This window comes from Staurois parvus, unplaced genomic scaffold (assembly GCF_062004578.1).
Source record: "Staurois parvus isolate SC_StPar_1 unplaced genomic scaffold, SC_StPar_1.0 ptg000561l, whole genome shotgun sequence".
NCBI classification, from domain to species: domain Eukaryota; kingdom Metazoa; phylum Chordata; class Amphibia; order Anura; family Ranidae; genus Staurois; species Staurois parvus.
Window position 1 is genome coordinate 3528086 of NW_028318357.1, and position 15204 is coordinate 3543289.

General features: G+C 44.5%; 1 protein-coding gene across 1 annotated transcript in view; it reads right to left on the bottom strand.

Annotated features, from left to right (window-relative positions):
* The window catches only part of SLC35A1 (solute carrier family 35 member A1), a 45396-nt gene that overhangs the window by 17725 nt on the left and 12467 nt on the right, over positions 1-15204 (bottom strand). Inside the window, exons 3-4 of the mRNA XM_089691315.1 lie at positions 12481-12640; positions 12194-12346 (exon numbers count right to left, since the gene is read on the bottom strand). Of these exons, the coding sequence (XP_089547441.1) occupies positions 12194-12346; positions 12481-12640 (313 nt within the window). The remainder of the gene's footprint in view (positions 1-12193; positions 12347-12480; positions 12641-15204) is intronic.

The following is a 15204-nucleotide window of genomic DNA, read 5'->3' on the forward strand; positions in this document are numbered from 1 at the left end:
TAAGTTCTTGTCTGCCCCAGCTTGAAGGAATTCTAGTACTGTATTTAGGATAGAAGCTCCTGACGACTCGTTCCCATTTCTCCAGTAGGAAAACTGCCTCCAGATTTTGTCGTAAATGGCATTTGTAGACTTTTTCCGCCCATCCAAGATGGTGGGGACCACGCTCTCTGATAAGCTTTTTTTTAGCTAGCCTACTCCACTCAAAAGCCATGGACAGCTTTTCCGGGTGTGGGTGTACCACTGCCCCCTGCATGTCGTTCGTGGGTGGTATCGTCCATGGGTCTGTTAAGCTCAGCTTCTTCAGGAAGGAGAACCATGACCTTTTGGGCAAGAATGGAGCGATCAAGATGACTCTGGCCTGAGACATCTGTATTTTCTGTACCACTCTTGGTAGTAGTCTCAATGGTGGAAAAGTGAAAGAGGTCCCCCTGCCATGGCTGGGCCAGTGCTTCTGTCCCCGCACACTGGGAGTCTCTTTGCAAGCAGAAGGAATACAAAACTAGGAAAGTACTTCTGCCTTCAAATAAATCTATGGAGAAAGTGCCCCATCTGCTGCAGATTTGGGCAAATGCTATGCAGCTGAGGTACCATTCTGACTGGTTGATTTCCTCTCGGCTCAGCCATGCTAACAGGTTTAGGTCTCCCTTCAAATGGACCGCCGCAATAGATTTTAGGTTTCTTTCTGCCCAGCTCAGGAGGGTTTCGGCCAATTCCATTATTCTTGGGGACCTCGTGCCTTCTTCCCTGTACCAAGTATGCGACGGCCATCATGTTGTCCAACAGGATCTGAATCTCTTTACCTTCTATTGTCTCCTGAAAGGCCATAAGCGTTTTGAAAACTGACAGTAATTTCCTGAAGTTTGATAACCTTTTTGCGATTTCTGGGTCCCACTTGAACTGGGTCAGGCAACCCTCCATGTTTGCGCCCCACACCCCCATGCTTGCGTCTGTGGTGATTTTTGTTGGGTTGGATTGTTTCTATCTTCTCCTGGCTTCCAGCGTGTTGTTTCCCCACCACTCCAATGACTCTCTCACTTTGCGCATGAAGTGAATGCTGGAATCCAGAGACGCTTGGCTGCCGTCCCAGTGGGAGAGGACGTGATCCTGTATCATTCTGGAGTGTAGTTGGGAAAAAAAGTTCCATCCCGCTTGCCTGCTGGGGACTGGAAATCCTTTCCTTTTGTCGGCAGACCTCTCGAGGACCAAAGTCAGTTCTGGCCCGAAGAGGAGCTTTCCCTCAAAGGGCAGGCCGCAAAGTCTGGATTTGGAAGCGATGTCCCTCTGCCAGGATTTCAACCAAATAGCTCTTCGGGCTGAGTTTATGAGTGCAGTTGATCTTACTGAATATTGGATGGTTTCAGCTGATGCGTCTGCAATAAAGGCCACTGCTTTTTCCAAAACTGGTAACGGTTTAAGAATTTCCTCAGCCGGCATGCCTTGTTCAAGGTGAGAGCGGAGCTGGCCCAACTATATGTCTAGGGTTCTGGAAACACAGGTTATTGCTATTGCTGGTTTAAAGCTTACTGCGGACGCTTCCCACACTCTTCTGAGAAATGTGTCAGCCTTGCAGTCCATTGGGTTCTTTAGGGAACCTCCGTCTTCGAAAAATAAATCTGTGAATTTCTAAATCTTCGAGAGGGGAGCATCCAGTTTCAGGCAAGACTTCCACATAGACGCATCTTCCTCCTTAAACGGAAATCGCCTTTTAAGATTTTTAGGAAAAAAGGCTTTCCTTTTCAGCTCTTACCATTCCCTTTTTATGGTAGACCATAGGGTGGAATGGACCGGGAACGTGAGGCCGCTTCTCTTTTGTAGCACAGTATATAGCTGGTTGTGCAGAGAGAGAACCAGTTGTTCCTCTTCTAAGTCTAGAGTGTCGTAGATTATTTTCAAGAGGCCTTTTGCATCTTCTACTGGCAAAAGGAACCTTTCTGAACTGTGATCCTGGTCTTCCATCTTGCCTTCCGCCGAGTTGTAAGTGCCAGAAAGTTCCTCTTCTCGGACCACGACAGTGCCCGGATCCAGTTTTCTCTTTTTAACCTGTGGGGTAATGCCTGATGTGTCGGGCTGATGCATATCCAGGGCTGGTTCCTGCATCTGTTCCCTAAAGTTTTGAAAGGTTTTTGACATCTCTTGAGTCATGTTTTGTAGGAAATCTTTGAAGAGGGACCCTAACTCTTTTTCTGATCAGCTTATCGATGCACTCCTGGCACAGCTGCTTTTTCCAAGCGCTAGCAAGTTTCTGTTTGCAGGTAGCGCACTTTCTCTTTGTCTCACAAAGAGCCTCTTTTTTCCTTCCCATCCTCCTCCAGTGGGCCCATCTAAAGACAAGGAGACACAAGGTATAGGCCTCCCATATCCCCCTTCACCGAGCGTGCACCCACTGGCAGACCCGAGATCCCTGAGGTGCTGGAGAGAGAGGGAAGAGGGAGGAGAGAAGAGGGAGGGAGAGGGGGAAGGAGGGCCTTGTACCTCCTCGGGCCTCCCTGCCTGAGACAGATAGGAGGAAGCATGAGGGGTATGGGGGGGGGGGGGGGGGGTCGTGCCAGCTGACAGGCTCCTACCTTGTTGCTGGCCTCCCCCAGCTCAGACAGATCCGCCTCCATTCTAGCCACAGCCAGCCCTTGGCGCGGCTCTGTTTGTAGGGGGGGCTCCAGTTACGGCTGTGGAGAGAGGCTACTTATGGGAGAAAAAGTGGATCAGGAGTTTCCTGGTGGTAGGAGCCTATCTCTCACGTGAAGCTGTCCTGGAAGATGACTTGGGAAAATTGGCTAGAGATACATATTAAGTGAAACAACCTACCTGTGTTAGCATCACTACAATTCACAATAGTCATCTTCTTACATTGAAAAGAAAGAAATAACTTCTCTAAAATACAAGGGCTAGAAAAAATATGGAAACACTGCTTGATTTGCAGGTGTGAAAGTGACAGTATGTATCACATTGAAAGCGGAAGTAATGTAACATTCTTTTGCTTCCGCTGTGTGATGAGACACCTCGCTAACAGGTGGGAAGCCTTACTTTCGTCATTCACTGCGTGCGCTGCTAGTAATACAGAGTCATGTTACAACTTACTGAGCTTCAAAGCTGCAAATTGTTCAGGATGCATTTGGCTGAAAACCAAAACCGAAATGGACAGTTTAAAAAAAAAATCTATGGCCCAGAAGCTGATTGACAGCAAGCCAGGGCAAATTGAAGAAGTCTTGAAAAAGAAAGGCCAACACTGCAAATATTGACTCTTTGCATAAACATAATGTAGTTGTCAATAAAAGCCTGACACTTAGGAAATGCTTGTAATTATACATCATTATACCATAGTAACATCTGACAAAAAGATCTAAATACAACGAAACAGCAGACTTTGTGAAGGTTAATATTTGTGTAATTCTCAAAACTTTTGGCCAGGACTGTACTTATATGAAAAACTATCCTGTTTTCTTTGTATTGTTTCCTCTGTGTGAAATCCCTGGTGCTCCTGCCAGTTTTTCTGCTTTCTTATTAAACACTGGCCACAATGGGAATGAGAGCACACCGTGGTCAGTTTTCTAGCTGTGCTGGGAACACAGCCTGCTCTCCTCCAATGGTCAGACTTCTGCTCAGGCATGCACAGGTGATATGCAACGTGTATCGCAATCAACATTTTCACATGAAGGCACCCTGACGTGGTCGTTTAAGTCCGTACGTGAATATATGTGGGGGGGGGGGGGGCTCAAAATTGTGTGTGGGGAGGGGGGGAGGTTATGTTTGTTTACATTTTTTTTCACTTAACTTATTTTTTTCATCATACAGGGGACACAAAGTCCCCTATGTGATGATTTTTAGGCGAAAGATCCTCTAAAAGACCCTGCATGTCACTTCTAGTCTCCACTGGATGTATCGCAATCCATATCACATTGCAATACATCTCTCCCCAGCTATTCTAGCCAGGGAAAGTGACAGCCCTCTGGGTCACAGAAAGAAGGGGAGGAGAGCAGACATTCGTCCACTCTACTCTCTCCCTTCCACCCTCCACCCGCCATGGCACTCCCCAGGCCCACAGATGGGCAAGTGGAGCCCAGATACATGGCAGAAGTGCACGGGGGGGGGGGGGGGGGAAACATCACCAGTACAGGGGGCTGTGGAAGCAATCGGACGGCAGCACAGCTGTCTGACTGCTTCCCCCTGACAGGCAGGCATCTGCATGTCAATCCCGGTCACTGCAGTCACCAGACTGTGTTTAAACCCCCCCTCGCTGTCATAGTATGTAGTATGGACCTGGCAGCGAAAGGGTTAATAGTGACATTAAAGCTTCAGATTTTTTTTTTTTTTTTTCAAATTAACAGAACAAACATGTCATACTTACCTGCTCTGTGCAATGGTTTTGCACCAAGTTCCTCTGGTCCTCCTCTGGTTCCCTGCCGGCGCCTCCCCCCCCCATCAAGTGCCCACCTATGTTGGTCACTCATGTGGGCTCACTCCTGCTGCTTGCATCTATTCGGAAACACAGCCCGGCTCAGCTTTCCCCCCCCGCTCTATGCTCATTGGTTTTGACAGCAGAAAAAGCCAATGGCCCCCGCTGCTGTCAGCCAAGCCTGTGAGAGCCAGGAGAGGGGAAAGGAGCTACTGCAGTCATGCAAATTGCTGGACTGAGATTGGGCTTAGGCTAGTTTTTAGGGGTGTGCATTACGGTAAAAAACCTCTTACCTTGATAACCACTTTAATTCCAATGTGTGTGAAATGTGTCAAAGGGGCATGACCAATGAGCTTGGATTTGAGCTGAAGCCAGTTTCTCATTCACCTTACGTTGTAGTTGTATACAGTGTGTGTGGTACCTGCATGCTATGTTATACTTTGGCGTGTGAGATGTGCTCTATTTCTACCAGCACCTGAATACAGAGTGTAAACCTGGGAAACTGACACTGCAGGCTTGGAGCAGTGCTGACCTATTATAGTATAGGTAAAAAAGGTGCTGGGGACAGCGAGAAAAAGGCATGTATCTATAGCAGTGGTGGCGAACCCGTGGCACGCGTGCCACAGCCGGCACGCCGAGCCTTATCTGTGGGCACGCCAGGAGAATCCAGCGGCGCGCTGTCTTCCCGGCTGTAGTGTGCGTGACAGCCGGGTCCCAAGTGCGCATGCACAAGAAGCAGTGCTCCTTGTGAATGGTAAGGCGGTACCTGGGACACATGACAGATCCCAGAAGCCGCCGGACCAATCACAAAGCGCAGCGCTTCTCGCGCATGCGCACTGGGCATCCGGCTGTCCGACGAGCGCCCACACTACAGAAGCCGGGAAGACAGCGCGCGGCTGGATCGAGGAACAGGTAAGATAAAAAAAAAAAACTCTGCGGAAGTAAGAGCGGGTACCTGTCAAATTCAGGTACCCGCTCCCCCTCCCTCCCCAAAGGTCAGCAGTCATCCCTGTGCTGTGTCCCCAGTCTCTGGTCATCCCTGTGCTGTGTCCCCAGTCTCTGGTCATCCCTGTGCTGTGTCCCCAGTCTCTGGTCATCCCTGTGCTGTGTCCCCAGTCTCTGGTCATCCCTGTGCTGTGTCCCCAGTCTCTGGTCATCCCTGTGCTGTGTCCCCAGTCTCTGGTCATCCCTGTGCTGTGTCCCCAGTCTCTGGTCATCTCCTGTGCTGTGTCCCCAGTCTCTGGTCATCTCCTGTGCTGTGTCCCCAGTCTCTGGTCATCCCTGTGCTGTGTCCCCAGTCTCTGGTCATCCCTGTGCTGTGTCCCCAGTCTCTGGTCATCCCTGTGCTGTGTCCCCAGTCTCTGGTCATCCCTGTGCTGTGTCCCCAGTCTCTGGTCATCTCCTGTGCTGTGTCCCCAGTCTCTGGTCATCCCTGTGCTGTGTCCCCAGTCTCTGGTCATCCCTGTACTGTGTCCGCAGTCTCTGGTCATCCCTGTACTGTGTCCGCAGTCTCTGGTCATCCCTGTACTGTGTCTGCAGTCTCTGGTCATCCCTGTACTGTGTCCGCAGTCTCTGGTCATCCCTGTACTGTGTCCGCAGTCTCTGGTCATCCCTGTACTGTGTCCGCAGTCTCTGGTCATCCCTGTACTGTGTCCGCAGTCTCTGGTCATCCCTGTACTGTGTCCGCAGTCTCTGGTCATCCCTGTACTGTGTCCGCAGTCTCTGGTTATCTCCTGTACTGTGTCCGCAGTCTCTGGTCATCTCCTGTACTGTGTCCGCAGTCTCTGGTCATCCCTGTACTGTGTCCGCAGTCTCTGGTCATCCCTGTACTGTGTCCGCAGTCTCTGGTCATCCCTGTACTGTGTCCGCAGTCTCTGGTCATCCCTGTACTGTGTCCGCAGTCTCTGGTCATCCCTGTACTGTGTCCGCAGTCTCTGGTCATCCCTGTACTGTGTCCGCAGTCTCTGGTCATCCCTGTACTGTGTCCGCAGTCTCTGGTCATCCCTGTACTGTGTCCGCAGTCTCTGGTCATCCCTGTACTGTGTCCGCAGTCTCTGGTCATCCCTGTACTGTGTCCGCAGTCTCTGGTCATCCCTGTACTGTGTCCGCAGTCTCTGGTCATCCCTGTACTGTGTCCGCAGTCTCTGGTCATCCCTGTACTGTTAATTAGTTTGCACTACTGTACGAGTTGTTTTTTCTAAACCAAAAGCTCGATATTCAGGTTTCATTGCAGTGTTGGCACTTTGAAAGAAATAAGTTGGTTTTGGGTTGCAGTTTGGGCACTCGGGCTCAAAAAGGTTCGCCATCACTGATCTATAGCATAGGTGGTAACCTATCAGGCAAACTGGTTGGTTTGCTCTAAATGGACAAAATGGCAGGTTAAATGCTCTTTACATTAGAAAAACAAAAGTAGAATCTGAATTATACGGTTTCCAAAAGTGCCCATAAATGACATACCTAATACAGCCATACACTAAAGCTGGTCACACACAGATTAAATGTAGACACCGTTCAGCTATCAATTTTCCACGCAGCTCCTTTGATATATTTTTTTTTTAATCAAAGGATGTTGGGCAGAAGAGTGCTGACAGGGCCACCTACCAAGCCAGTTCATAAGTATAGCTTAAGCAGCAAAATCATTGACTGGGTTAGTCATACACATACAAGGCAAGTTTATCAGATCCGGACATTCCAGATCTGATAAGAGGCAACGGGACTATTCTATTAATAGTATGACTGTCTACTTAGCATTACATTTTTAACTAAGCGAATAAATTATATATAATATATATATATACACACACACAAGTCATTTTGAAATTAGTTGAATATGTGTCCACCCTATCTAAAAACTTTGGGAGGCAAGCCAAAACTATGACCTTTAATACAGTAGTGTCACCATCTCTATACATGGAGGGACAAAGCAAGGCAGGCTACACCTGGAAAATGATATACTTAAAGATTAGTGTAATACAGCTGAGAACAGTTAGAAGCAGTTACATTTTGTCGTGTTGCTAAAGTTACAGTTGTATCCGAGAGTTAATATTTGGCTTCATGCAATATGCACAGTATATTGTGATTTGACATGGCTAAATGCATAAAAACTATACACATAATAAACTACTAAAAGGTTCATTTGTTAAGTGTCATTACTGCTGTTAGTTAACATTGCAGTTCCGGCCATGGAACAGGACACTTGGGAATAGTCACCACACCTTCTATGTAAACACGGCAATGTCTATACTTATGGGAGGGGTCAACAAATAAATACTTTGCCCAGGAATTTCATCAGAACATTTTTAAGCTGCCATTGCTGACCTCTACATCTGAGAATATTAGTTCCCTGGCTATCATGCTTTTATAAATTACCCAGGGCAAAAACAAGATTTCTGACACTTCTGAAAATCATTTACAATATGTTTGCTCAAGGGTTGTGAATAAAATATATTTAAGGATCAGCAATGGCAGCTCCTGTCTCTGATGACAAGTTTACTTTAAGAGCAAGCTATTTAAATCCCAAAACCATGAATACATCTTTTCTCTACTATAGGGAAGCTAACAGGCAAAATGGCAGCTCAGACTCAGGAACCTTCCTTCCCCAAGTTAGGAAAACAGACAGTAACCCATTGAATGGAACGCCACAACAAAGAAAAGGAGGGTCTAGGTTTTCTGCAGCCAAGCATCTTTATATTCCAGTAAAAACTATACTTGCCAATATTTGGGGACTCTGAATTACCAAAGAAATACATTGTCCAGTTGACCATTGTAGTGGATAAGTAGAAAAAGTGAGTGAGCTATTCATGATCATGTATGTGGTTTTACTAAACAAACCACGTAACAGTGAGAAGATACACTGATCAGCCATAACAATATGATCACTGACAAGCAAAAATGAAAAAACACAGATTATTTTGTTACAATGTCACCTGAAAGTGAGTGTTATATATAAAAAGGCAGCAAGTGAACATGTTGTCCCTGAAGTTGATATATTAAAGCAGAAAAAAATGGGCAAGTGTATTAAGAGCAACTTTGACAATGGCTAAAATGTAATTGCTAGAAAACTGGCTCAGAGCAAATTCAAAAACTGCAGCTCCCGTTGCCTGCTCCTGGTCTGCAGTGGTCAGGGCCTACCAAAGTGGTCCAAGGAAGGAAAACGAGTGAACCAGTGACAGGGTCATGGGCAGCCATGTTGCACCTGGGGAGCAAAGGCTGGCCCATGTAGTCTTATCCAGTGGAGCAGTGGTCTCCAAACCACGGCCCAGGGGCCGGATGTGGCCCTTGGCTTGCCTTTATCTGGCCCTTGGGGCACTATTCTACCAACTAAACCCACTGAAACCATGTATGGGGAACTATTACTTCCAGTGACAGCATCAATGGGGCACTATTCTTCCCATCGATACCAACAATGGGGCATTATTCCTTCCATTCAAACCAGTGATGATGCCTTGCTTCACCCCACTAACGTCAGGGCATTTTTTACTCCCATTTGGCCACAGTCAGGCTCCTCTAAAGTCTGAAAGAGAGTAAACTGTCCCTTTGCTTAGAAAGTTTGGAGACCCCTGCAATAGAGGATCTACTGTGGCTGAGATTGCTGTAAAAGTTATGCTTCTGATAGAAAGGTGTCAGAACACACAGTGCATTGCAGTTTGTTATGTATGGGGCTGCATAGGGTGTCCATTCTGACCTGCGTCCACAGTCAAAATCACCTATAATGAGCATGTGAGCAGCACAATTGGACCACGAAGCAATGAAAGAAGGTGGCGTGGTCTGATGAATCATGTTTTCTTTTACATTATGCCAAGTGTGTGTGTGCGCAAGTCACTTACCTGGGGAAGAGAGAACACCAGAAGGACAAAAGAAAAGAAAGTAAGCCAGAGGAGTCTCAAAGGATCTGCTGATGGCTTGGTGACAGATACAACAGAATACCTTCAACGGTCTAGTGGAGTCCATGTCTCGACAGGTTAGGACGTTTAGTCAGCAAAAGGGGGACCTGCTCAATATTAGATGGGTGGTCATAATGCTATGGTGGATAATCATAATGTTGTGGCTGATTACTATATGCTCCACGGAGTATTTCCTATGAGACAAATCTCATTTTTTACAAACAAAAAAAAAAAGCTTTTACCTGCAATACAAACACACAGTACCATGAAGTATAATCAAGTGGCTGTCTATCAGTTCACTGTAAACTACACATGTGTGAACAGGATAAAATCCTGAGCTAATCCTGTCCTGAACCTGATGTAAACCCGACATGACCTGCTGTTCTGAACCTGATGTAAACCTGACATGACCCGCTGTCCTGAACGTGATGTAAACCTGACATGACCCGCTGTCCTGAACCTGATGTAAACCTGACATGAACCACTGAACAACTGTTTCAATTAGTTGTGAAGCCTGAGCTTCAATCTGCCCTGCACATGTGTGAATCAGCACTTTGGCTCTGCTCAACTCTAGGGACCTCTGCACTGTAGAAATGTGCTGCCTGTTCTCCTTGTCACAGCAGCTTAGCTGCTCATCTTAATATTCAAATAACAATACCTCGCACTCTAGTCATCCCAGAGACAGCACGCAGTTAAAAAAGAAAAAAGGAGGTATTCGGAGACTTCACCATACACTCCTTTCCTATGTAGGTGTCACAAGGTCAGTTAACGCTGGGGCCAGTGGGTAAGCAGAACATGTTGCTAGGTGGAGAAAAGAGCAGTTCATTTACTGCTAAGAATGTGTGCAGTATCTTCCTCCAGTTCTTAAATCTTTTTCATCACACTCTCTACATATCCTCATCTGTGACAAACACCACTTATTGAACAACCCAGGACACTGGAGTAGTGGTGGTGGAGTTGGACAAAATGTTAACTATGCTAACCTTGCAGTTATGAATACAGCCTTCAAAAAGCATCTAGATACATTATTTTTAATGTCAATGTGCAGCATGGGGTCCATAGAAGTCAACTGGAGCACATTAAACTGCACAATACATACTTTTTCATGAGCTGCAAATGTATGATTACCGAGACCAGCTCATTGGATTCAGGTGTTCCAATCACCTCCATGGCCACAGATTTATAAAATCAAGCACCTGGGCATGCAGACTGCTTCTACAGACATTTGTGAAAGAATGGGTCGCTCTCAGGAGCTCAGTGAATTTAAGCGTGGTACTGTGATAGGTTGCCACCCATGCAATAAGTCTATCCGTGAAATCTTGCTATTAAATATTCCACGGTCAACTGTTTCCGGTATTATAACAAAGTGGAAGCAACAGGGAACAGCAGCAACTCAGCCACAAAGTGGTAGGCCACGTAAATTGACAGCCGGGTCAGCGCATGCTGAAGCACACAGTGCTTAGAAGTCGCCAACTGTCTGCAGAGTCAATACCTAAAGACCTCCAAACTTCTTGTGGCCTTCAGATTAGCACAACAACAGTGCGTAGAGAGCTTCATGGAATGGGTTTCCATCGCTGGGCAGCTGCATGCAAGCCTTACATGAGCAAGTGCAATGCAAAGCATCGAATGCAGGGGTGTAAAGCACGCCACTACTGGACTCTAAAGCAGTGGAGACGTGTTCTCTGGATTGACCAATCACGCTTCTCTGTCTGGCAATCTGATGGACGTGTCTGGGTTTGACCTTTGCCAGTCTGATGGACGTGTCTGGGTTTGACCTTTGCCAGAAGAATGGTACTTGCCTGACTACATTGTGCCAAGTGTAAAGTGTGGTGGAGGGGGGATTATGGTGTGGGGTTGTTTTTCAGGGGTTAGGCTTGGCACCTTAGTTCCAGTAAAAGGAACTCTTAAGGCATAAATATACCAAGATGTTTTGGACAATTTCATGCTCCCAACTTTGTGGGAACAGTATGGGGATGGCCCCTTCCTGTTCCACCATGACTGCGCACCAGTGCACAAAGCAAGGTCCATAAAGACGTGGATGAGCGAGTTTGGGGTGGAGGAACTTGACTGACCTGCACCTCAACCCGATAGAACACCTGTGGGATGAATTAGAGCAGAGACTGCAAGCCAGGCCTTCTCATTCGACATCAGTGCCTGACCTCACAAATGAACTTCTGGAAGAATGGTCAAACATTCCCATAGACACACTCCTAAACCTTGTGGGCAGACTTCCAAGTGGAGCTGAAGCTGTTATAGTTGCAATGGGTGGGCCAACTCAATATTGAACCCTATGGACTAAGGCTGAGATGCTTTTAAACTTCATGTACGTGTAGAGGCAGGAGTCCTAATACTTTTGGCAATATAGTGTACATTTGAAAAACATGTATAAAAGCATGAAAACATATAGGCTTAAAGCCAACCTACATAAAACTGGAATATAGCAGAACATAATATTACTGCTATTGTCACATCTATAAATTTAGTCTTCGATATACGTTGCACATATTTGGGGGTCCCATTGGATCATCACTATGTTGGGCTGCCTCACTGGCCTACAGGAATGTGTGGGAGGCAAAAAGGCAAACTTTGACACGACCAGAAACATAGCAGCTTTGCCCACCAGAAGGGCCTGATATCCAACAGTTTTTTTGGACAAGTGAACGTATTCTGAGTGTGTATATCAAACATGAACAGGTTATATATTTTATTGACCCAGCATATCTGTGCTCTAACATACAGTATATATTTTTATTGTTTGCCTTCTATTTGCAAGCACTAAACAGGTTTAGTCTAAGAACTAGAGACAAACGAAGCAGTCTTTAACAAATGTGAGCAATGTTTGTAAATTGAAATGAAGTCTATCAATCTCATTCAGCAAGTCACACATTCTAAATACAAAGAACAAGTGAAAAAAACTTGCCTGAACTTTGGTAGTCTCTGCTGGACTATACTGGACTAGAGTGACTCCTCCACACAGGATGAATACGGAAAACCACTGAAGCTTGCTTAAAGTGCGGTTTAACATTAATACTGTACATAAAGCTGTGCATGGGATTTTCAACTGATATGTCACCTAAAAAGATGGATAAATATGGGGGGGGGGGGGAACACATGTTTAGGATTTTGCTGCATACTTTCCTAAAGTTCATATGGTACTAGAAAATGTATTCATTACTCTACTAAGCAATTTCTTTCAATGCAATTTACCTGGTACACAGCTGCATCAAGATTACTAAGAGCCAAAAAGGCCATATTATTCTGCAATGCATATACCAGTGAAGGTATAGCCAACTTCATCATCTCCTGCGGACTTCCCAACACATTCTCCTTTAAAGAACTGATCAGTCTACTAGCACTGCCAGTTTCTCTATGGAGAAAAAAAAAAAAAAAAAAAAACACATAACTTTCCATTTTCAAAACATATAACAAATTAAACAAGGATTGGAAAAGAAAACTCCATTATACGTGGTGCTCGTTCTCTAAGTGTTTAAAGGCACAGAGAAAGGTTAAAAGGGAAGACATATTGGTTTGGGGTTAGTTTTCTTGTACTACATGTTTAAACTGATGTTTTATGTTCTTTATAAAAGAAATCTTTGTTTCAGTGCCACAGAAGTCATTTTGTGAACAAAAGCAATAGATTGCCACAAGTGTTGAATTAGATGTAAAATAAAACCATTTAAACTAAACCTACCAGCCTAATATTTCAAAAGTAAAAGGTAGTGGTGCACCGAAATGAAAGTTTTTGGACCAAAACCGAAAAGGGCAGGTTTCTTTTTTAGAAAATATACATATTTTTTATATATAATTGTATTGTATTTGACTTTTTAATTAATATCATGAATTTAAATGAATATGAATTTATTTTCAAAACCTTTTGGCCAATAGGCTACTTTCACACTGAGAAGCTTTTGCAGCGCTTTTGGGTTAAAAAAAAAAGGCAGAAGAAAAGCTCAAGAAAAAATGCATCCTTTTAAATTCAATGTATTTATTCACACTGGTCCATTTCGTTCCCCTTGCGGTGTCCTGCTTGCTGCATTTTTGGCAAGCTAAAAAGAGAAAAAAAAAACATCCCCATTGAGGGCTGGTTAACACCAATGTGTTTTGGAGGGCTTTTTGCAGAAACGCACTACAATCCATTTAACATGGTTTCCTATGGGACACGTGCACATCTGCGCTTTTTTGGAACTGTTGGGTTTTTGGAAAGGGTCAGGGACATTTTTTAAATGAAAAACGTTGCATTTTCGTTTCAGTAGACTTCAGTGGAGATGCTGCAGAAATGCATGCAGTGCATTTTTGACGCGTTATTACACATTTGCCACGTTTTTGATGCATTTTGCATTTTTAATCTTCCCAGCAACAAGTTGGCCATAAAAAAAAAACACACACGCGTGCAAAAGCTGAAAACGAACTGCAAACAGACAAAATGCAAACTGCGTCGGTGTAAACCAGGCCTGAAATGCATTGAAAATGCAGCAAAAAATGCACACGTGTTGCGTTTTTTATGTGTTTTGCCTTTTTAATCGGCCCAGCAACAAGTGGTCCAATAAAAAAAATAATAAAAAAGCATCAAAAAGGCGTCAAAAGCATGCGTGCAAACACACAAAAATGCAAAATGGACAAAACGTAAACTGCACTGGTGTGAACCAGACCTAAAATGTATTGAAAAATGCAGCGAAAACGCAGCAAAAATGCACGTGCTGCGATTTTGATGCGTTTTTACTCTGCCCAGCAACAAGTTGGCCAAAAAAAGAATAAAATTAAAAACATGCAACAGAAACAATTGAGTACTGTCCGTGATACTTTTTTTATTTGCACTAACATACAATTTTGAGGACAAGCTTTCGGGGTATGCCCCCTTCTTCAAGGTCTAAGCAGTACTATTACAAATCACAAAGTTTAAGCAGAATGTTAAAAGGGATTGAGAAAAAAAAAAAGCTACAGATAAGATACATCAAAAGCGAGGGGGGGAATACTACACTCACAGAGGGGGTCAAGCTTTAGCTAATAGATAGTCATAAAGCTGTCGGATAATGGTTGAGGAATCCCATGTCCAAATTAAGGCCGTTATCTTTTGTGTCAAATAGAATTATCATTCTTAGTTCAAATGTTTTTCTTTCCTGGATGGATTTGAATTTTCCTTTCAGAACTAAAATATTGAGGTCTTCCATATTGTGGCCTGGTTGTGAGAAATGGTGTCCTACAGGTGTGCAGAGGTCATCTTCTTTATGTTCCTTGATGGTATGTCTGTTCAAATTCATCCGTGTTTGTAACCTCTGTCCTGTTTCGCCAACATAAGATCCTTTGCTGCATTTTCTGCACTGGATAAGGTATACAACATTACTGGAGGTGCAGCTGTATGATCCGGAGATATTGAAGATCCCTTTTGAGTGTCTGACACTTTTTGATGGATTGATTTGGTTGCACAGTTTGCAGCGTTTCTTATTGCAGGGTTTGCTTCCATTATTTGTGACATAATTCTATTTGACACAAAACATAACGGCCTTAATTTGGATATGGGATTTCTCAACCATTATCCGACAGCTTTATGACTATTAGCTAAAGCTTGACCCCCTCTGTGTGAGTGTAGTATTCCCCCCCTCCCCCCTCGCTTTTGATGTAACTTATCTGTAGCCTTTTTTTTTTTTTTTTTCTCAATCCCTTTTAACATTCTGCTTAAACTTTGTGATTTGTAATAGTACTGCTTAGACCTTGAAGAAGGGGACATACCCCGAAAGCTTGTCCTCAAAATTGTATGTTAGTGCAAATAAAAAAAGTATCACGGACAGTACTCAATTGTTTCTGTCGCAAATGCACCAATACGGCTACAATCACCTCAAGCAAAAACATGCAAAAAACACTGCAAAATGGACAAAACACAAACTGCATTGGTGTGAAAAAGGCCTGAAATGTATTGAAAACCCATAAAAAAAA